The 23,956-nt window shown below is 40.8% G+C and overlaps 1 protein-coding gene across 1 annotated transcript in view; it reads right to left on the minus strand.

Moving 5' to 3' along the window:
• LOC140726026 (cytochrome P450 7A1-like) overlaps positions 1 to 14,014 on the minus strand; it is a 40,376-nt gene extending 26,362 nt beyond the window's left edge. Inside the window, exons 1-2 of the mRNA XM_073041925.1 lie at positions 13,717 to 14,014; positions 8,707 to 8,947 (exon numbers count right to left, since the gene is read on the minus strand). Of these exons, the coding sequence (XP_072898026.1) occupies positions 8,707 to 8,947; positions 13,717 to 13,793 (318 nt within the window). The 5' untranslated portion in view covers positions 13,794 to 14,014. The remainder of the gene's footprint in view (positions 1 to 8,706; positions 8,948 to 13,716) is intronic.
• Between the last annotated feature and the right edge of the window lie 9,942 nt (positions 14,015 to 23,956).

Consider the following 23,956-nt stretch of genomic DNA (forward strand, 5'->3'; position numbering starts at 1 on the left):
CAGTACCTTTGAAATGCTGCTCAAACTCATTTTGTGGAATGACTGAAACAGCTGAGCCAGTGTCCAATTCCATTTTAATTAATTTGTCATTCACTTCTGGTGTAAGCCGTATTGCTTGTCTCATGTTAGTTTTTAAATTGTAAATCTCAAGGCTACACTGTCCTGCGTCACTCCATCGTTATCAGATTTTTCAACAGCATGCAGATTAGGGCTCTTTTTGAAACTTCAGCTTGAATTTTTAGCTTTTTCTCTTCCCTAAAGCAGTCCATTTATTTTTCCTTGCCCAACATTTACTTTGTATATGTCCCACTTGGTTGAATTTTCTGCTAGTTTTGCTTTTAAACTTGCATTGGTCTGGTACATATGAGCCCCTGCCACAATCATAATACATTATGTTCAGTCAAGCAGGTCTCTGTCTAGATGCTGCAATTTTGTTCACATTCATTTTCATTTCTTAATTGCGTCTGGCTACTGTTTCCATTGATACAGCAATTTCAACCACCCTTTTAAAATGTGAGTGAGTTGTTTTTGAATGCTTCCTTGTTAGATTCCACGAACTAAATGACCTCAGTGCATCATTAAGCCCATCAGTGAACTGGCAAAGCTCAGATGATTTCGTCAATTTAGCCACATAAACTGAATAAGCTGCCTTTTGTTCCACTTATGAAGCCTAAAGTGTTAAGAAACATAAATGGTTTATTCTAGGTGTTCCTGCATTACTTTCACGATATCAGCAAATTATTGGACATTTCTTTTGCGAACACATTGATTGTCACAGCTCTGCTTCCCTTGTTTGGTGGGGTCAGACAATGAGGAAGCAATGCTGCTGCATTTGTAACTAGAAACAGGCTTCAGTCCTTGGGCTTGCATTGTAGAGTGGTGTCTAGTCTAGGTTGGGAGCTGGCCTCTCCCAACCACTGCTGCCCTCCAGTGGCAGATTGGTGGAATTACAGGCTGGACTGCTGGGAGCCATTAATTTCCAGGACTTGGAACTTGGTCTAAAATTTGTTTTCTTATATAACTTTGTTTTCTCCCACCTTTCTTGTTATTTTGAATGCGTGGGACAACTGAACAGAAGAAGCCAAATCTGTAGTACTCTGAAGATTCCTTTGATAAGGTCTTAAGACTAATACTTCACTCTTCTGTCCCTCCTATTATTGGACACCATCTCCAACAACATGGCAATCCACTCATATCACTCTCTCACCTAGATGGGGTCAGTTGTGCTGTGAGGATTACATTCCTTGACTTCTCTAGTGCCTTTAACACCAGCCAGCCCAAGATCTTAAGGCACAAACTAACGGAGATGGGAGTAGACTCTCACATGGTGGATTGGATAATGGACTACTTGACAGATAGACCTCAGTATGTGCGGTTGGGAGACTGTAGGTCTGACACGGTGGTCAGCAGCACAGGAGCGCCGCAGGGAACCGTACTCTCTCCGGTCCTGTTCACCCTGTACACATCAGACTTCCAATATAACTCAGAGTCCTGCCATGTGCAGAAGTTCGCTGATGACACGGCCATAGTGGGGTGTGTCAGGAATGGACAGGAGGAGGAGTATAGGAAACTAATACAGGACTTTGTGATATGGTGCAACTCAAACTACCTGCGTCTCAATATCACCAAGACCAAGGAGATGGTGGTGGACTTTAGGAGATCTAGGCCTCCTATGGAGCCAGTGATCATTAATGGAGAATGTGTGGAGCAGGTTAAGACCTACAAGTATCTGGGAGTACAGTTAGACGAGAAGCTAGACTGGACTGCCAACACAGATGCCTTGTGCAGGAAGGCACAGAGTCGACTGTACTTCCTTAGAAGGTTGGCGTCATTCAATGTCTGTAGTGAGATGCTGAAGATGTTCTATAGGTCAGTTGTGGAGAGCGCCCTCTTCTTTGTGGTGGCGTGTTGGGGAGGAAGCATTAAGAAGAGGGACGCCTCACGTCTTAATAAGCTGGTAAGGAAGGCGGGCTCTGTCGTGGGCAAAGTACTGGAGAGTTTAACATCGGTAGCTGAGCGAAGGGCGCTGAGTAGGCTACGGTCAATTATGGATAACTCTGAACATCCTCTACATAGCACCATCCAGAGACAGAGAAGCAGTTTCAGCGACAGGTTACTATCGATGCAATGCTCCTCAGACAGGATGAAGAGGTCAATACTCCCCAATGCCATTAGGCTTTACAATTCTACCGCCAGGACTTAAGAACTTTTTTAAAAGCTATTATTAATGCTTTTTGAGATAGTGATTTAGATGCACATCATATTTTTTACTGAGTTAAGTATTGTATGTAATTAGTTTTGCTACAACAAGTGTATGGGACATTGGAAAAAAGTTGAGTTTCCCCATGGGGATGAATAAAGTATCTATCTATCTATCTATCTACAGCACCTTCAAAAGATCGAGTGAAATGACTCCCCTAAATGATTGCTTAGACTATTCACATCAATCTCTGCCAGCTGTCCTCTTCTTCTAGGTTCTAGATGTAAACATCAATAGCTTGTCCTGGTCCAACAACACAAATCCCATCGCCAAAAAAGTGCATCAGAATCTCTGCTTCCCCAGAAGACTAAAAAAATTTGGCATCTCCCCGTTACCACTGAACACATTCTATCCTGTGCATTGTGACTTGGCATGGCAACTGCACAAAGTAGTGAAGTAGCTCAGCACATCATGGAAATCAGCTTCTTTTTCATGGATTCTAGCTACACTTCTCATTGCCCTGGAGAAGGAGCCAACGTAATCAAAGATTCCACCCACCCTGGACATGCTCTCTTCTCCCTCCTTTCATTGAGCAGAAGATACAAAAGCCCAAAAGCACATAAAACCAGGCTCAAAGAAAGCTTCTATCCCATTGTTCTCAGACTATTGAACTCACGATAAGATGGACTCTGGATCTCACTATTTACCTCGTCATATTGTCTGGTTACTAACTGCATTTTCTCTGTAACTGTATCACTATATATTCCGCATTTGTGTATTCCTTTTCCTTTGTACTACCTCAATGTACTGATGCAGTGATCTGTATAGATGACATGCAAACAGTTTTTACTGCACCCTGTCATAATAATAAACCCACTACTAATATCTATGGGCAGCTGTTCTGTGTATCAGTGAGATGCAGTATCATTTTATTTATTCATTGAATGAGATACACCATGGAACAAGCCCTTCCCAGAATCAGATATTATCACCGGCATGTGACATGAAATTTGTTAAGTGAGCAGCAGCAGTTCAATGCAATACATAATACAGAAAAACAAATAAATAAATCAATTACCATATACGTATATTGAATAGATTAAAAATCACTCAAAAACAGAAATAATATATATTTAAAGAGTAAGGTAGTGTTCAAGGTTCAATACCTATTTAGGAATCAGATGGCAGAGGGGAAGAAACTATTCCGAAATCGCTGAGTGTGTGCCTTCAGGCTTCTGTATCTCCTGCCTGATGGTAACAGTGAGAAAAGGGCATGTCCTGTGTGCTGGAGGTCCTTAATAACGGATGCTGCCTTTCTGAGACACCGCTCCTTGAAGACTTCCTGGGTACTCTGTAGGCTAATACCCAAGATGGAGCCAACTGAATTTACAACCAGCTTCTTCCAGTCCTGTGCAGTAGCGCCCCCCCCCCCCACCAGATAGTGATGCAACCTGACAGAATGTTCTCCATGGTACATCTATAGAAGTCTTTGAGTGTATTTGTTGACATGCCAAATCTCTTCAAACTCCTAATGAAGTACAGTCGCTGTCTTGCCTTCTTTATAACTGCATCGATATGTTGGGACCAGGTTAGGTCCTCAGATCTTGACACCCAGGAACTTGAAAATGCTCACTCTTTCCACTTCTGATCCCTCTACGAGGATTGGAATGTGTTCCTTCATCTTACCCTTCCTGAAGTCCACAATCAGTCTTACTGACATGAGTGCCAGGTTGTTGCTGCGACACCACTCCACTAGTTGGCCTGTCTCACTCCTGTACGCCCTCTCATCACCATCTGAGATTCTACCAACAATGGTTATATCATCAGCAAATTTATAGATGGTATTTGAGCTATGCCTAGCCACACAGTCATGGATATAGAGAGAGTAGAGCAATGGGCTAAGCACACACACGAGGTGCACCGATTGTCAGTGAGGAGATGTTATCACCAATCTGCACAGATTGTGGTCTCCCAAGTTAGGAAGTCGAGGATTCAATTGCAGAGGGAGGTACAGAGGCCCAGGTTCTGCAACTTCGCAATCAGGATTGTGGGAATGATGGTATTAAATGCTGAGCTATAGTCGATGAACAGCATCCTGACATAGGTGTTTGAGATTGAGATTGTGTCTGCCATTGACCTATTGTGGCAATAGGCAAATTGCAGTGGGTCCAGGTCCTTGCTGAGGCAGGAGTTCAGTCAAGCCATTACCAACTTCTCAAAGCATTTCATCACTGTAGAAGTGAGTGCTACTGGGTGTTAGTCATTGTTATGAAGGATGAACAGCTCTGATGGGCAGAAAGGTGCAGAGTTGCCCATGTTCCCCCCCACCCCCCCCCCCCCGGGAGAATCACAAACCATTATTGTTGCTATGCTGCTCATGAGAGAGAGAGATGGAAAAGAAAACATGCAAGAACATCTGCTACAGATAAGAGAGGGGAGAGAGACTTCTTGATTCACCGTATTATGACTTCTGAGAGGGTTATTTATCTTGTACCATTCTGTTCATTAACATTTCTCAGTGGACAACCAGAGTGGGCTGGTTTGATGGACACAGCCATTCAAAGTTGATAGATAGATAGATAGATAGATAGATAGATACTTTATTCATCCCCATGGGGAAATTCAACTTTTTTCCAATGTCCCATACACTTGTTGTAGCAAAACTAATTACATACAATACTTAACTCAGTAAAAATAAAAAAAAAATGATATGCATCTAAATCACTATCTCAAAAAGCATTAATAATAGCTTTAAAAATTTCTTAAGTTCTGGTGGTAGAATTGTAAAGCCTAATGGCATTGGGGAGTATTGACCTCTTCATCCTGTCTGAGGAGCATTGCATCGATAGTAACCTGTCGCTGAAACTGCTTCTCTGTCTTTGGATGGTGCTATGTAGAGGATGTTCAGAGTTATCCATAATTGACCGTAGCCTACTCAGCGCCCTTCGCTCAGCTACCGATGTTAAACTCTCCAGTACTTTGCCCACGACAGAGCCCGCCTTCCTTACCAGCTTATTAAGACGTGAGGCGTCCCTCTTCTTAATGCTTCCTCCCCAACATGCCACCACAAAGAAGAGGGCGCTCTCCACAACTGACCTATAGAACATCTTCAGCATCTCACTACAGACATTGAATGACGCCAACCTTCTTAGGAAGTACATTCGACTCTGTGCCTTCCTGCACAAGGCATCTGTGTTGGCAGTCCAGTCTAGCTTCTCGTCTAACTGTACTCCCAGATACTTGTAGGTCTTAACCTGCTCCACACATTCTCCATTAATGATCACTGGCTCCATAGGAGGCCTAGATCTCCTAAAGTCCACCACCATCTCCTTGGTCTTGGTGATATTGAGACGCAGGTAGTTTGAGTTGCACCATATCACAAAGTCCTGTATCAGTTTCCTATACTCCTCCTCCTGTCCATTCCTGACACACCCCACTATGGCCGTGTCATCAGCGAACTTCTGCACATGGCAGGACTCCGAGTTATATTGGAAGTCTGATGTGTACAGGGTGAACAGGACCGGAGAGAGTACGGTTCCCTGCGGCGCCCCTGTGCTGCTGACCACTGTGTCAGACCTACAGTCTCCCAACCGCACATACTGAGGTCTATCTGTCAAGTAGTCCACTATCCAATCCACCATGTGAGAGTCTACTCCCATCTCCGTTAGTTTGTGCCTTAACTGAGACCCCGTGAATAGGGATAAAAGTGAGGTCTGGAGACCCCCTTCAGACACACCAGGAGACACACCATTGAGCACTGATTGAGTGTTGGAACCCACGGGAAGGTGTGGGGCATCGGAGACCAAACAAAGAGATCGGTCAATTAAACTCACAGTGTTATAGCAGGGCCGGTGGGGACTTGTGTGTGTGTCCACTCATGCCAGAGTGACAAGTCCACCACAGAAGAACGGTCTAGCTGAAGGACAGAGGGGTCATACCTGAATGACCACAACAACACATCGACGGATCAAGAACGAAAAGGAAGGTTTGCCTGACTGTAGCTGTTACTCCTTGCTCGCTCTCTCTCTCTCCCTCTCCAATGATTACAACACAACAACCAATATCTACCTCAGCACGTATGAACTGAACTTTATATTCACATATGACAATTCATTATCCCCTAGACATCGATAGAGCTTGTTTATTATTGCTGATTATTATTCCCACACTTTTAGGTTTATTATTGCTAACGTGTATTATCTATATATTTGCATTATTGATATTGATTTGCTTATTTTACTAATAAACACTTTTGAATATAGTACCACCAGACTCCAACGGATTCTTCTTTCTCTGCTGGTCAGACACCCAGTTACGGGGTACGTAACATCATTAAGTCAGCTCTTTGAGCTGTGCTACCAAATAACCCCCAAAAGGAATAGGAAATTCTGATAAAGGACTTTTTACATGAACCATTAAAATGTTTCTAAGCATCATCTGACTTTTTGATAGCTTCCTGTATTTTGTTTCTATTTCAGATTGGTAGCATCTACAGTGTTTTTTTGAATTTCTAAAATATTTCCATTACAAACATCCTAATCACTTGTTTTGAATTAGAGTTACCTCAGGACTGGTCAATAATCCCCCTTTTCTAATAAACACACTCACGCATTTACTTACATACCTCTTCACAAAATGAGAAAATATTCCTACTACTTATTTCACAACTCCATTAAAAATTATTAATAGAAGCAATTAATCTTTAAATTAGTTATAATCATAAATATTTGGCAGTGGTCCTCAACAATAGCCAATTTATATTGAACTCTTCCTACAAACACTTTTGCAAAAATGTGAAAATCACCTAGCAACCAGTTCTTTGATGCTTCAGAGTCTTTCCCAGTTCTTCAAATGGGATGGATCGAATACTTGTGGAAATCAATGTGACTAGTGTGTGCGCGTTAATGTGAAAAGCAGCTCATCGTGTGGTAATGTAGATTCTCATTGTTACTTAGCACTTATACAGTGTCTATGCTAGAATGTCCTAAGCAAATAAAGAATTCAAAGGGACTTGGGAGAATGCAGTTCAAATGTGCTAGAAAATTCTGATGCAAACTAAACAAGGAACTTACTGAACTAGGCAATACCATTATTTTTTGCCCCGTTCTCTATTGCAGTTCACATTTAACAAAAACTTGTTACAAGTAAAATTAACTTTTTTACTATCTTCCAGTATTAAGTTTTGAAGGAATAATTCATTCTTAAGTTTAATTTTATTTTATGCCATCTTTTAGGATTATTGAAAAGAGTTATACTGAAACTAACACTATTTTTGAACGATTAAGTGTTTAGAAGCCTTTAAAGTGTACAAGATGAAACAAAAAAACTGTAGGATATGGCAAAGTAAAAAGTGAGTTCATAGACACAAAACCCAGAACAGCTGAAGCAGGCCAATAGATTCGGCGTCAGTACATCATACAGCGGGGCAAGCCACGAAGCTTGGAAGATCCGGAGCAGGACACAACCTCAGCGCTGCGGAGAGCAGAGTAAACCTCAGAGAGCAGTGAGTAGAACCAGCCCGACCCTCGCCTCTGGTCCCAACACCCTGCTTTTTCAGTCTATCTGGCGCAGCATTTAAATTATCCAAACCCTAGGTTGGACCCAGGCCCCACCGCAACAATACAGACCCTGCCACCATGTTTCGGCCCGTGCCCAATCTTTCCAAATTGGCCCAGTGCTTAGATCAATCCAACCTCACCCTCGGTTCAGTTGGACAGGCTCCAAGACTCCTTCACTCCAACTGTTCTCTGCACCATTCGCTCCAACTCCAAATCGAATATGCGTCAACCTCGCTCCGACTTTGCTTCGCACCTACACACCTCAACGTTCTGGTCAGCCTCACCTTTGCTCACCCCTTCATTGCTTGCAGTGATAGCCTACCACAATTTTCCACAGAAAAAGTGTTAAGTATTTAGTTGTATGCCTTGTTTTATGAAGCACCAGTAAGCTGTCGCCCATCTTCAGCACAATCTTAAACCAGAAGTTTTAATTCCCAGTTATCTTTTTTAAACTATTGTTTAAATAATGTAAAATACTAAAGTGCATTACTTCTAACTTACACCAAATTAAATTAAATAATGCCTATAACCAATAATGCAAGAGTCAAATATTACAATTGCTTCATTGTTGACCAGACCCTTAGAGCTAAAGGGCAAATACATTTTGCTTTGAAAATACTGTTAAACGTTGTGTGCTAGTGCTAATTCTGATTAATCTGTTTTAAGATTTTTACAATTCTATTAATAGAACTTTTAAGTCCAATACAATAATATAACACATTTTAAAAATGAATAAACATTTAAAATAAATATGCATTTAATTCATTATATTTTCATATAAAATTACAACTGCTTTAACTACTATAATTGCACCCAATTTGCTGTTAATTGCTTCTTCGTCAACGTGATACTAGAGTTAAAACAGATAAAACAAATGAAATTCCTGGCAAGCTATTCATTTTACCTTGCATTACATAAAATACCTTGGAATATGTATGAACAACTTACCCTTCTTGAAATTTTTAATCCAATGTTCTGAAAGTCAAGATATTTTCCATGCCGAATGACAGAACTGTATGAGAAGGGGTCAGTGATAAATGTGAGGTAGTTCCCAGCCATCTTACAGGTAAAAGTATTTCCATACTTCTTCTGGCAAGTTTTTAGAAACCTGAGAGGATTTGCACTAAATTTTAAAGCACAACCCAAGTATGGAATCCATCCATGTACAACTGGAGGCTCACCCTCTCTTCTGTGAAAAGTAGAACAGTAAAATATGAACAAACACGAGGAAATCTGCAGATGCTAGAAATTCAAACAACACACACAAACTGCTGGTGGAACGCAGCAGGCCAGGCAGCATCAACAGGGAGAAGCGCTGTCGACGTTTCGGGCCGAGACCCTTCGTCAGGACAGTAAAATATGAAATCAGTAATCCCCTGTACATCTTCCAACTGCAGCAGACCCTGTGCAGAAGCTCTAGGGAATTCACCTATATAATTATCAAATTAGGAAGCTGACAAAAGATAATTAAATCTATAAAAAAAAAGACAATTTTAATTACCAATTAAAATAACTGTTAATACCAGTCATTGGATAATGTATATTAATGGAAATAGCTGAAGGCTATTACACATGAAGTAAAACCCAAGTTCTATCCAATCCAGAAAATGGATCTTTTCCCTATCAGTATTTTCAGAGTAAACTTAGCTTTTACTTGCTGAAATTTGGCCAAAGCTAAATATAACAGTTAATTTTAGAAGTTCACTAAGGTCACAGTTATCCATATTATATCATGGAATACTATTTTATGTTATAGCAGGAACGCATGTCACAGAGCTTTGTGTGCCATGATTGCACATTTACCAAAGCGGCATGGTGGTGTAGTGGCTAGCACGATGTTTTACAGTACAGGCAACCCAGCCTCATTTCCCACCACTGCCTGTGAGGAGTTTGTCCGTTCTCCCCGTGACCGCATGGGTTTCCCCTGGCTGCTGCAGTTTCTTCCCACAGTCCGAAGATGTACCAGTTGGTGGGTTAATTGGTCATTGTAATTGTCCCATGATTAAGCTGGGATTAAATTGGGGGATTTGCTGGGCAGCGTGGCTCAAAGGGCCAGAGGGGCCTACTCAATATTAAGTAAGTACTTTGAAAACGCTGGAAATACTGCGTGCCAGGCCACACTGCTGAACGTGAAGAGTCAGGTCTATGACCTTTTGTCATTACTGGGAGATCCGAATGCAGAGAAGTGGGAGTAACTGGCAAAATCAAGGAGAATACTTGCGATATGGTGAATATCAAGAGAGATGGATGGAGAGAGAATGCTGAAGCCTTGTTAATGACAACCAACCTGGCTGGAGGAAGAGTGGACTGATGGGGAAAACAGGGGGAGAGGTAGCGAGGGAGGGATGGAGAGAGCGCTGATACAGAACATAGATGTTGCTGGAAATCTGAAATAAACAGAATTCTGGGAAAACTCAGTAAATGAAAACCAGAAAACAGAACTGAAAATGCTGGAAATTTTAAATAAAAAACTTCCAAGAGGAAACAACAACAATGAATCAAAATGCTAGGTTATCCCTTCCTCATAGGTGCAACTTGATTCCCAGCATTCCCTGATCTTGCACCAGAACTGATCAGCTCTGATGCAAACTCGAAAATTTTGATATACAAAATTGCTGAATTCAATGTTGAAATCCAGGATTTTAGCAATATTAGTCAGGAGGCAAGATGTTTCTCAAGCTTACATTGGGCTTTGCTGAAATACTGACAATTTTCCTCACTCCTTTCCACCCCTCCTCTTTCTCTGCAACGTAAATCATATAAAACAATTTTCTATAACTTTTCCCAGGAGAAGTGAAAGATCACGGACTTCAGAATTGGCTCTGTTGTACTTCCTTCCGTGCTGCTTGACTATTAGAATGTCTCAAGCACTTTCTGGTTATCAGCTCACATGCGGAATTAAATGGGAATCTGCCCAACTCCTCCAACAGAATTTTGATAACATTAATTCAGCATTTGAATGCTGAACTTGAGAAAGAAGCACTCATGCAAATATTTGTAACTTAACTATGTGGGTTGTTGACCCTGAAGTTAGTAATGCAATGTACCTGCCTACTCCACAAATGTTTTCCAGATTCCAACTACTCTCTGGGTCAAAAAGGCCTGTCTCAGGTCTCCTTGAAACCTCTCACCCCCTTCCCCTGAATTTCTGTTCTCTAGTTTCAGATAGCTCTGTTATATATATTGTCATTAACTTGCTCCACTTTTCACATGCATACAACCCTTTAAGAATTATGGAATATCCATTATCTGCTAATTCTCAACTCAATGTAATTAGCTTTGCAACATTATCGAGGTAGTATGAATGATGTATTATTCTGCATCAATATGTAGAATATACAGCACATTTTGCATTATAGTGGCATATACATCAATTTTAAAAGACCAGGGGTTGATTGAGAGATGTGTTATAGAAAATCTTAAAATTCTCATCAAAAATGAAAACGGCTGAAACTCATAGGAATGCACTGTGGTGATTAACTCTTGGGGTGTAACCAATTTTGCTGCCAAAGTTAATTTGCAAAACAATGATTTATTTTCAATAACCACAAAAAATTGCAGCAGTTCATTTTGTATTGGATGCAATTTGCACTCAAAGCTCCTTAACTTTCAATAACCTTCTTTCAGTGGTAAGATCAAAAGTAGGGATGATTGCAGATGATTGAATAACGTTCAATTCCAGTAGCATCTAAAAGCAATGCCAGTATCTTAACTCCCACATCTGGTTGAGCATGCTGATGGAGAATTAATAAGCTAATAAGAGCAAGATCCATTCACTCAAAAAAGGCTCATTTTGTTAGCAGTGGCTTGTAGTGGGAGTTTAGATGGAGATCTGGATTTCCTCTTAAAATCCCATAATCAGAGAACCTATGACCAATTCAGTTCGCTCCAGCTGAGATCAAGGAACATCTGATAGTATTAATACTACAAAGTTTATGGGACCAAACAACATTCACGCTCTAGTCCTGAAGACCTATGCTATTGTGCCGGTACTATATGTGCTAGAAGTACTAGTTATTCTTCTAGCCAAGCAGTTCTAGTACAATTGCAATGACTGGCACCTTCCCAACAGGGTGCAAAATTAAGATGCAGAATAAATCCAATCCATTTACTTATCACCAGATCAGTTCTATTTTGAATCATTAGCTTAGTGAAGAAAGCATAAAAAGCTTTCTGAACAGCACTAACTTATCAATATTAGGTTACATTTTCATCAGGACCACTTGGCTCCTGATCTAAACATGGACCAAAGAACTGAATTGAAGGCACAAGATTAAAGCAAATAACTGAATTCTACAAATGGGACCAGAGTGATGCACCTTGTCAACAAGGGGGCAATTCTGCTAAATGTGATACCACAGTAAAAACAAATGGACATCACTGGGGAAGGAAAAAACTATGTTGGTCGGTTATGTTTCTCATAAAGGAAGACAGTGGTTGGCGTAAGTTAATTATCTCAGCCCCAGAACATCAATGCAGGAATTCCTTGGGGCTCAATCATCTCCAGCTGTTTCATCAATGACAATCAGTGGGCAGTTTGTTGCTGACTTGCACATTGACTAATCCTATTCACAATTCTCGCCATATGAAACAATTCTCAACACACTTGCATGTCGCAAGTCTTGGACAACATTTAGGCACTGGCTGATAAGCCACATAAATGTCAGGCATCAACCATCTCCTTTACGCATTAATTTAGCCAATTACGAATTGACATTCACCAGAATGAACCATGAACTCTGCATCTGGATGGCCGCAGTGCTAGAAACATTACTCTGTCTGGGGGTAATAACCTGCTGGACATATATTCATTCTCTCCACAGTAGCTGCATTAAGTGTTACTGTAGCGTAACGACTCAGGGCGCCAGAGTTTAGAATTCAATTCGAACGTCCTCTGTGAAGGCTCCATGTCTTCCCCATGGAATGCGTGTGTTTTCTCTGGTTCCCTCCCACAGTCCAAAGATGCACTGGTTAGTAGGTTAATTAGTCATTATAAATTATCCTATAATTAACCTAGGGTTAAATCGGAGGTAGCTGGACGGCGTGGCGCGAACGGTCTATTCCGCGTTGCATCTCGATAAACATACAAATCCACAAAATGCACTGTAGTCACTCACCCAAACTAATCCAGCAGTTCCTCCTGACTTTAACCCGTATACCACCCAGGGGGATAAAGGCAGCAACTGCATGTGATCACCACCACCCGAACGAAACCCTCCGAGTCGCACACCGTGTTGACTTCAGTATTCATTGTCACTAGGATGAACTCCTGGTTCACTCAATGACGCAACAAGAGCACCTTCATTCGAGCATTGCAGTGGCTTCAGAAGATGGCTCACCGCTACCTTCTCAATGTCAATTAGGGATGGGCCAGATACATAAAATATATATATTTTTTTAAAAAACTTTGCTGATATTAAGTGAATTGGACAATTACCAACGTATTTAAAAGTTGGTAACTTCATCTTTAATCTTAAAATTGAAATCACCTTTTGGAAGTAGACTCCTATAAAACTTAGTGGAGGGATTTCCCTGGCCACTTAAGCCCCGGGAGGGATTTTGACTTTTGCCATTGAAATACCTGTGTGTGTTTTCCCGGTTCCACCTCTCCCCGCCCCACCCCACCCCCCTTCTGCCTTCCACTCCCGCCGAGATATCCTGAACGTGAGGTTTTCCTTTCGCACACAATTCTGTAAACTGGCACAAGCAGACCAGAGAATCGGCCAAAGAAAACTATCAGGAACACGGATGGGTGGAATCCATAATGGCTTTCAAACGGAAAGCAAAGAATTTTAAAAAGGGGAAAAATAAAGTAAATGTCAAAAGGATCAGGCAATGTGAACAAATCTTTTAGAAATCAGAATTCTGCGATTTACAAACCCACGTCATTTTAATGCTACCTGACTATTACAAAGTTCGCCTCAAGGTTCTAGAAACGATTAACATATCTGTACTCGCCTTCTCCTTAACAACAGGAACCACACGAGTGACAGAACAGCCAAGAGGCTGGCAACCAAGACACCAACGTCTGCCATTGTCCGTTAATTTGTCAAGAACCGCGGCTGCAGATACCGTTGCTCTTCCCTCCTGATTTTTATAGTCCACCAGACCTCGTCGCCTCACTGCATTTGTTACAAAACAAACAAAAAGCAGCCTTTCTATTGATCGAAAGATCGACGTCCTTTCGGGAGTAGATAACAAATTAAAAGTCCACGCCGAAGGTAAAAGTTTGCACTGCAAGTTCCGCAGACAAACAACTGCCCCTGCAGCGGTTGTGGAATGGAACGAGTTGAGGTAATTAAAATGAATAGGGCGGGGAAAGGAGGAGGGCACCGATTCAGTAGGCGCTCCATCAATGCGTAAATACCTTCAGAGTGAACTTACCATCTTCCAGACTTTTAACAAATAGTGAATCTGCATTTATGTCACAAACACGAAAAAATCGGTAGATGCTGGAAATCCAAAGCAACTCATACAAAATGCTGGAGGAGCTCAGCAAGCTGCGTTGATGAACAGCCTTTGATGGATTTTATATTAAATATTATCAAGATTTTTACTTCCTATATTTTAATGTGGAATTAATCTGCTTTTTTAAATGTAGTTGTTCCGAATTACATGAGCACAAAATAATCAAGAGTGATTCGGGTCTTTGCGCGGAAACATACGAATTTCAATCTATGCCCTGAACAATTAAAGGGGGTATTTTACAAGTATTAGTTACTCTCTGCAGGGAAGAACTTCCGCAAAGTAGTCCTAATTCATCCATTCTGTACTGGTGTAAACAGTTCATTGTCGTCAGACTTATGTACTACAACTTATTAAAGTTATTCAGTTCAATTTACAACAAACCGTTTCAGAGAGAGAGAGAGAGAGAGAGAGAGAGAGAGAGACCGACCCCTGTGGTTATCCAACATCGTTTGAGAAAATGGACATCATGTTTGCAGTCAACATCATTCCGGCAGAGGGTAGTTTAACCATGGGCCCTTTTTTGCTGCTGGCGTTTACAATTTCTGCAGTGCGAACATATAATCAGTCTCATTTTCCACACACTGCCAAGCAGAGTTACGCATATTCAGCGTTTGAGCATCCACTGGTACTGCGGCAGTGGAAAATTTAGCCTGTCCTTATTTGAACAAGTTTTGAACTCAATTAGATTTTGATTAAATCTCTTCAGAAACCGCTGCCAATTCAATTAACGTGTCCTCGAAGCACAGTTCCTTTTAAAATGACAAATACCACGGACTTTATTTGTGGTAGTTATGGAAATACCTCAAACATTGGTGTTATCCTATAAACCTGGCCATGGTCAGCTAATTACTCACGCCATTTCTCCTCCCTTAAATTGCCCCATCAGATTTACATGCGACTTCAGAGGAACAGTCACCATATTGACACTGTTTACACAGTTCTGCCAGAGTTCCCGTGACTTGTCAGGCCAGGGGTTTGAGCACAAAGGAACGTTGTCAGTGAACAATAGTTTGAAGGAAGCTTCCCACATACTATATTCAACTTTTTTGAAGTCTGTCCTGTCCACTGGTGTTGCCCTTGGGCTCCACTCAACCTTGGAAAGAATTAATTCAGCCTGTATGTGATCTAGCTCACTGGTATAGACGGTATAAGGAACTAGATGGACCTTGGCATTTTCATTTAACACTATTTTGCCCTTGATATGTTTGAGTTTTCCAATGTCACCCTTGAACACTGCTGTGGCATCATCCAGAACCTTTCTTAATTTGCTGTCAGTTGAAATTATTGCAAGGGGTGTGGTATGCAAATAGTGCATGGACCTCCAATCAAATTGTAGTTGTCCCAGCACTCATGACGCCCATAATACTGGCCCTTTTGTTTTTACCACATACAAGCCTAATACTGCTTGTTGGTTGTTATATTTCACTGCTACAAATGTTATTCCCATAGGAGTTATCTTTTCTCCAGTGTAAATTCTTAGTTGGATGTCTGTAGATTTCACTTCAGTATCTTTGAAATACTGTTCAAGCTCATTTTAAAAGTTCAAAGTAAATTTATAATCAAAGTATGTATCAATTATACAACATTAAGATTCACCTCCTTACAAGAAGCCACAAAACAAGATATATGGAAGAACCCATTGAAAAAAGTCTAACAAACAATTAATGCACAGCAAGAGAGAAGAAAAAACACCTTATCATGCAAGCAATAAAAACAAGCAACAGTATTCGGAATGAAATCAAGTCCACACATATGAAGACTGGAACAGGCCACAGCCTCAGCCTCAGCATCGTAGAGAGCGGAGTAAATGTCTTGGAGCAGTGTGCAGAACCGGCCCGATCTTGCCTCCAGTCCCAATACCCTGTCTTTTCAATCCATCCAGCCTGGCGTTTAAATTATCCAAATATCTCGCACTAGGACCCAGGCTGTTGTATCGATATGCTCAAGGCCCGAACCCCGCCATCGTGTTCCCAAATAATTCCAAACATTCTGAATCATTCAAAATGTTCTGGCCATCCAAATCAGCCCAGCACTTATATTGATCAAACTAGCTCTCACTTTAGGTGGACAGCCTCTGACTTTCCTTCCCTTTGCACGCCCTGACCCAGTCTCAGCCTTGCTCCAACCACTTCTCCTTGAGTATGCCTCGACCTCACTCCAACAAAGCATCACCTCAACCCTCGAGTCAGCCTCACCTTTGCTCACCTCTTCATTGTTTGCAATGATCATTTACTACAATTCCCAGCAGACATGGTGTTAAAATATTTAGTTGTATTTCTTGCTTTTTGAACTACCAGTCAGATGCTGCCAGTCTTCAGCAGCACCAACTTAAACCAGGTATAAGATTTGCATTTGTGGAAGAACTGAAACAGCTGAGCCAGTGTCTAATTCCATTTTAGTTCATATAGTTCATTTAGTTCAGGTGTAATCCATATTGCTTGCCTATTGTTAGTTTTCACATTGTAAATCTCAAGATAACCCAGTCCTGTGTCTCATCAGTATCAGATTTTTCATCAGTGGCATGCAGATTAGTGTTCTTTCTAAAACTGCAACTTGACTTTTCAGCTTTTTCTCTTCCCTGTGCAGTCCATTTATTTCTGTCTGCTCAACATTCTATTTGTATGTGCCCTATGTTGTTACATTCTCTGCAAGTTTTGCCTTTAAATCTGCATTGTTCTGGTGTATGTGAGTCTCTACCACAACGATAACAAAATTTGTTTGGCCTGGCCAATTTCGGTTTTGATTTTTACAATTTTGTTCATGCTCACTTTCATTCCTGACTACAACACAATTGCATCTCTGTCTGCTGTTTCTATTGATGCAGCAATTTCAACTGCTCTTTTAAAAGTAAGTTGTGTTTCAGTTAGGAGCCAGTTTTAATTGCTTTCTTGTAAGATCCCACAAACTAAACAACCTCAGTGCATCAAGCCCATCACTGAACCAGCAACTTCTTCAATTCAGCCACGAATGCTGAAATGGATTCAGCTTAAAGACCCTAAGATATGGGAGCTGAATCAGGTCATTTGGCCCACGAAGTCTGCTCCACCATTTTATCATAGTTGATCCACTTTCCCCATGAGTTTCAATCTCTTGCCTTCTCCCTGAATCCCTTCATGCCCTGGCCAATCAAGAATGTATCAACCTTTGCCTTAAATATACGTAAAGACTTGGCCTCTATAGCCACCTCTGTGAAAATGAATTTCACAGATTCACCACTCTCTGGCTAAAGAAATTCCTCCCCACCCCCGTTCTAGAAGGACATAACTCTATTCTGAGGCTGTGTCCTCTGGTCCTATTCTTACAACACAAGACACATTCTCTCCACATCCATTCTATTGAGGCCTTTCAACATTTAATAGGTTTCAATTAAGTCACTCCTCATTCTTCTGAATTCTAGTGAATATGGGCCCAGAGCCTTCAAATGCTCTTCAATCCTGGAATAATTTTTGTGAACCTCTTTTGAACCCTCTCCAGTGTTAGCACTTCCTTTTTAAGTAAGGTGTTCTGCAATCAACAATGGTTTTGGTTCTAAATGTTCCTGCATTACTTTCATGATATCAACTAAGCTCATTTTGGCTGGTTTGGTTAGAGCAGTCAAACTTCAAAGCTAACTGTTTGCTTTCCCACCTAAGGCACTCAGTAAAACTGGCACTCGCTTCTCACTGGCTATTTCATTGCTTCAAAATACTGTCAATTCACACAGTATACGTATTCCAGTTATCTGTTATGCAATTGAACACATCTAGCCAGTTCTGATTAATTTAATTTATTATTATTAACACCCAGTATTCACTGTTTATGAACCCATGAATTTTATCCATTTTCTGCCGTTGTTTTTGACTCGATCATCTTTCCTCTTCTGAAGAAACCACACTTTTTAAAAAAAAACTCAATGGACTCTCTGTGCTTTTTAAAAAAATTGGACATCTCTTTTCCAATTACAAAGAAAGGTGACCTGGGCTTCAACAGGAAGGTAGTTGTCTCAGATTCATTTAAAACCTTGTCACCACTATTAGGTTCTGTAACTCCAAAACATAAAACTAATTGAAAGAAAAACATGGAGCTGGGAGATGCTTGCCTCAGTTTCATTTTTTACTTTAATGAGACTCACAAATATGACATGGTGTTGCAATGACATATGCCATTCACATATTTTACATATAACCTGTAATGAATTGTTTAAACAAAGAATGCTTAATTAATATATTTGCTATATTACTGAAATATTATTACTAACAAATGGGAACCCAGTAAACAAGTATGTAAGTTGCATTTTAAGCCAAAGTATTAGGTATCTATTCTACCTCAGTTTCCTTAAAGTTCTTAATCAATTTATTTTATATCATGTGTCATCAAGAAATGTTTGAGTACACTGAATACAGCAAAGGCTATGAGTCCATTCAACATAGTGCTAAAGAATTTGTTGTTTCAAGAACCAGTTTACAATTTTTGGTTTCAGACTGGATGACAATTTATAACATAGAACAGAATAGCATAGGACATGATGTTATGCTGATTTTGATGCTAATCTATATTAAATGTCCTCTTTCTGTGCTTCATCCATATCCCTCCATTCCCTTCACGTTTGTGTGTTTGAAAGCCTCCCAAACTCCACCGAAGTACAACATGTCACACTTGCATGTGAAACTCCATCTATCACTTCCCTGTGCATATCTGTAAGTCATCTATATCCTTCTGCATTCTTTGGTAATCCCCTACACTTCCCACATCTCCACTAACCATGGTGTCATTGTAAATTTGCTAATCCACCCATTTACATTTTCATCCAGATCAGGAATAGTTGAAGCTAAGAAGTTGTTCCTGAACCTGGTGATATGGGACTTCAGCCTTCTGCCTGATGATAGTTGTAAGAAGGTGATATGGTCTAGATGGAGGGGATCTTTGATTTATGTCACCTTCTTAAGGCAGCACCTCATGTAGATACTATCGCTATTGGAGAGAGATGTGCCCATGATGTAATGGGCTCTCCCTGCAGCCTCTTACATTCCTACATATTTGAATTGCTGCACTAGACCATGTTGCAACCCTGTCAGGATACTTGTAGCAGTACGTCTGTAGAAGTTTGTTGGAGAAAGTAAGCATGCTCGTGTACATTTCTTGTGATTACATTCACATGCTGGGTGATTCACAGGTGATCTGATATGTTAACAGACAGAAGTTTAAAGCTGCAGATCTTTTCCACAACTAATCTATCAAGGTAAACCAATGCAAGCTTGTCCTCCTTTCCCTTCCTGAAGTTAACAGTCAGTTCTTTAGTTTTAATGCTGTCTTTATTTTTGGTCTTAGATGTTGTCATGACACCACTCGACCAGGTGTTCTATCTCACTCCAGTATGTTGACTCATCACCACCTCTGATTGGTCCAAAAACATTGGAGTTGTCAGTGAATTTCTGTCGAGCTGCACGGTCTCATATGTACAGAGAGTACAGCAATGGATTAAGCACGCAGGTTTGTGGTGCACCTGGAGGAGGAGATGTTGTTTCCAATCCCTGAGGTCTGCCAATGAGAAAATTGATGATCCAGTTACAGAGGATCCCAGGTCTTGAAGCTTGATGGTAGGTTTGGGTGTGATGATTATTTTGAACACCAAGTTGTAGTCAGTTATCAACTGGCTAACTTATGAGGTGCTGTTGTCCAGATAGTGCAGAGCTAAGGGCCAGCGAAATCGTATTTGCTGTTGACCTGTTGTGGAGGTAGGCAAATTGAAATGGATAAAGGTCATGTATGAGACAGAACATAATAAGAAATAGGAAGTAGGCCATCTGGCCCATATAGTCTGCTCTGCCATTCAACAAGATCATGGCTGATCTGACCATGGACTCATCTCCATCTACCTGCCTTTTCCATTTAGGAAGTTTGGTTCACCTCAAATAGCCTTTAAAGATAGGGACACTTAAAAAAAAAAAGGATCTTCTGAACACTGATCACATAATTCAAAGCTTAAATTCCATGTAATCACTATCATGATTGAAGAGGAGTTGGATGAAGCCCACCATATAGTCCAACACTTTTTGAAGCAAAAACACATCAATCCGAATATGTAGCCAAGATGTTAAACAAGATGCTGGCAGCACTTGAAAAAGCTAATTGGAGGATATTAAATTGTAAACAAAACCCACAATATTGAACCTCTACAGATAAAAGGAATGAGAGGGGAGGCTATTCAAAAGTTTGTGGGTGAGATTTAACATCTCTTCTTATTAGAAGAAATCTGTCCAAACATTTCTAAGCTGCCCATGACCCACATGTGACCCATCTTCCTTCCCACTGAGGTTAGCTTACTTTCATAAGCATTGCTGAAAGTCTACAAATGATTTCTCTAGTGATCCAGCTGGTCAAGTTTGTGTTTAACATTCTAAGTGGCAGCATGTCCCAACATATATTGTTACCATCAGGAAGGAAGTAGCTTGAACTACTTTCTAACTCAAACATGTTGGGAAGTACAGAAGGCACACACTCAGCAATTCAGGAACAGCTTCTTCCCCTCTGTCATCCAATTCCTAAATGGGCATTGAACTCATGAAGACCACCTCACTCCTTTTTATTTCTGTTTTTTTTTGCACTACTTATTTTAACTTAATCTATTTCATAGACATGCTGTAGTTCAGTTTTATTCCTCTATATTTATTTATCATAGATTTCATTGCACTGCTGCCATTAAGTTAACAAATTTCACAACATATGCCAGTTATATTAAACCTACTTCTGATTCTGAATCCTTCCCACATTCCTTCCTTTCTCTCTGTCTTAACTTTTTATTATCCTTTTCCTCTTTCTCACTCCATTCTCTTATTATTTCCCTCTCTCTATCTCTCTCCTTGTGCAATAAACTAAAAGCAACCAATAGGTTAACCAAAACTTTAGAAGTGATCGTGACATCTTTGCTTTTTCACTTGCAGCCATAGGAAGCACAACCCCTGACCTTTCACTTCCTTCCTCATCACCATCCAGGGACATAAACAGCCCTTTTATGTGAGGCAGAGATTCACCTGATTTACGTTTTAGCACATAAATGAAGTCTGATGTGGCTTGCAGCAAGGGATTATCTTCATTGCCTGTAGAAAACTAATGGGAACAATGAACTCCTTGAAGATGTCTTTGATACTACAGAGGTTGGTACCCAAGATGGAGCTGACAAAGGAATATAAGAAAACATGATAAAAAAATTTAGGTAGTAATACAGACAAGGATTTGCATTTGAGAATTGGTAGTTTTGCACATAATAATAGTTCATTTCATGTTTACTTCATTTTTGACATCTTTGCACCAAAAAAGGGACAAGTCAACTGGAGATGCTATTTATAACTGTTGATCAACATAACTCCTGGAAAGTACCATCCAAATTGTCCAGTGGGCCACAATAACGTTCTGAAATGATGACCTCAGAATGAAAACTCTCCCAAAACATAATGCTAGACAGGCAAATGGGAGAAATTTTCATTTCTGGCACTTATGTATAGGAGGTGATTATATTTTACACTTCTGTTGTTCCTATTGTACAACGGTGATGACTTGGGGAAGAGATCAGAAATTGGCCAAATGCCATTTCTGCCATAGAATGCAACACCAGCCCCCACAGAAAAAAAAATGAGCTGAGGTCTGAGAGAGAATGTAATTCATTTTAGGGTCAAGGTAATACTTTATGTATATCTTAGCAGAGAGTTCAAGAACTAGTGACAAAAATAATTCGAAGTAATTGGTAAAAGGCAAGGAGATGAAACGTTCTGGTACACACGGCCGGAAAAGGTGATTGGCAGAAAGCATCATCATACATTTAAAATGCTTGGAGGTTCATTTGCAGATCTGTGATCATGTGGATCTATGGAGATGGTGCTGTGATGTGCTATTAAGGTGAGTGGCTCATTTTCACCTGGCAAAACACAATGGGTCAAGTGACAATTGCAAATTTTCTATATATGGTTTGTAATTTGCTTGATACCATCATCTCCTATTTTTATTGATGTACAAACAGTGGTAGATTTGGGTGGATAGTATAAACAGCACAGAAGACTGGAAAAATTCAGCAAGTCAAACAGTCTGTAGAAGCAAAAGGCATGTCAGCATTTTGATTTTAGACCTGCAGGAAGAATGACAGGAATGAGAAGAGAATACCAGTGGAACTGTAGTGAACTACATATACCTGTCTGGACACGCCCCCCCCCCCCCCCCCCACTGACTGCTCCTGTGGCTCCTCCCACAGACCCCGGTATAAAGGCGATTGGAGACACAGCCCCGGCCTCAGTCTCCAGGATGTAGTGTAGTGGTCATTTGCTGCTTGTTCTTTCTTCCAGCCAATAAAAGCCTATATCTCACCTCATGTTTCCGAGAGTTATTGATGGTACATCAGGAACAGAGGCTGGTTGTTTATAGGTGAGACCATTTGGGGAGGGACAATTAGACGGAACTAGGTGGGGAGAGGGCAAAAGGAGAGGGAGGCGGAGGATTTGGACAGATAAACATATTGGAGTGTAAAAGTTGCATTGTTAGCTGTATAACCAAAACTATGTAGTCAGCTTTGATGTAGATTATGTAGTCTGAGTTTGCTATTTGCTATGCATATATCCAATTTAGTAGGAGAATGAAATCTTAAGAATGTAGAAGACAATGGTGTGTTAATGAGAGGTAGCTAAGAGATGTAGATTAGAACATGATTAAGTCAATGGGTAGAAACAATAGTGGCGGATGTACTTGTGATACACAACTGTAGACCGATTGGATATGCTAATACAACTAAACCAGGCGATTGCTATAAAAAATGCTGTGTCCAAGGATCGGTGGGCAATCAGCGACCAGCTCAATGACTGTCTCAGCTTTGATTTGCAAATTAAAGTTTAACCCTTCTTGAAGAATCTTCTGCGTCTCCTGGTCGTTTGTGGGGCACGAGAAACCACGACAAAATTGGCGACCGCGGCAGGACCGGAAAGAGACCTGCGGAAAGGAAACGGCAGATTGGGGACGCTTCCCAGTCCTCTAGGGACCCCCACAAGGCTAACAGAATTAAGGGTGCACCCAAACAAAAGGTAAGCGCTTTTTGCGACAATTTGGACTAAGAATTCTGTTGGTTTTGGGGAGGTCTTGGAGTCTCAGAAGTGTGGAACCACTGCCGAAGGGTCTCTCCGGTCCAAAGAATCTGGCAGAATTGGGGGTTAACAGGAGGCTCAGAGGATTGATCAAGAACACTGCAGTGGGGGTAAGTACAAATAAGCTAATAAGAAGTTAAGTGAAGAAAAATTCCACATGGTGTTGGTAAGTCCCTGTGGATACCGCTTCGTATGGAACGAAGGTCTGAACGGGCAGGGAAAGGGAAAATAGAGAAAATCCTCGTGGATACCACCTTAAGAGATAAGGGTCTGAATAGACGAGGTGCATAGAGAAAATCCCAGTGGATACCGCTTCGTATGAAATGAAGGTCTGAACGGGCAGGGAAAGGAAAATAGAGAAAATCCTCGTGGATACCGCCTTAAGAGATAAAGGTCTGAATAGACGGGTGCAAAGAGAAAGTTCTGTGGATACTGCTCTGAGTAGAGGTCTGTACGGGCAGAACAGAATAGGAAGCAAGGACAGTCCAATATATAGTTTAAAGCGCTGGTAGATAGACGATAGACTAGGCATAGAATTAGAGTAAATAATAATATCCAGTAAATGAACTGTGAATCTCTGAAATACCTTAAAAAGAGAGAACAACATGAACGGCAGTAGAGATACTGAG

Source organism: Hemitrygon akajei, chromosome 1 (assembly GCF_048418815.1).
Source record: "Hemitrygon akajei chromosome 1, sHemAka1.3, whole genome shotgun sequence".
NCBI lineage: Eukaryota > Metazoa > Chordata > Chondrichthyes > Myliobatiformes > Dasyatidae > Hemitrygon > Hemitrygon akajei.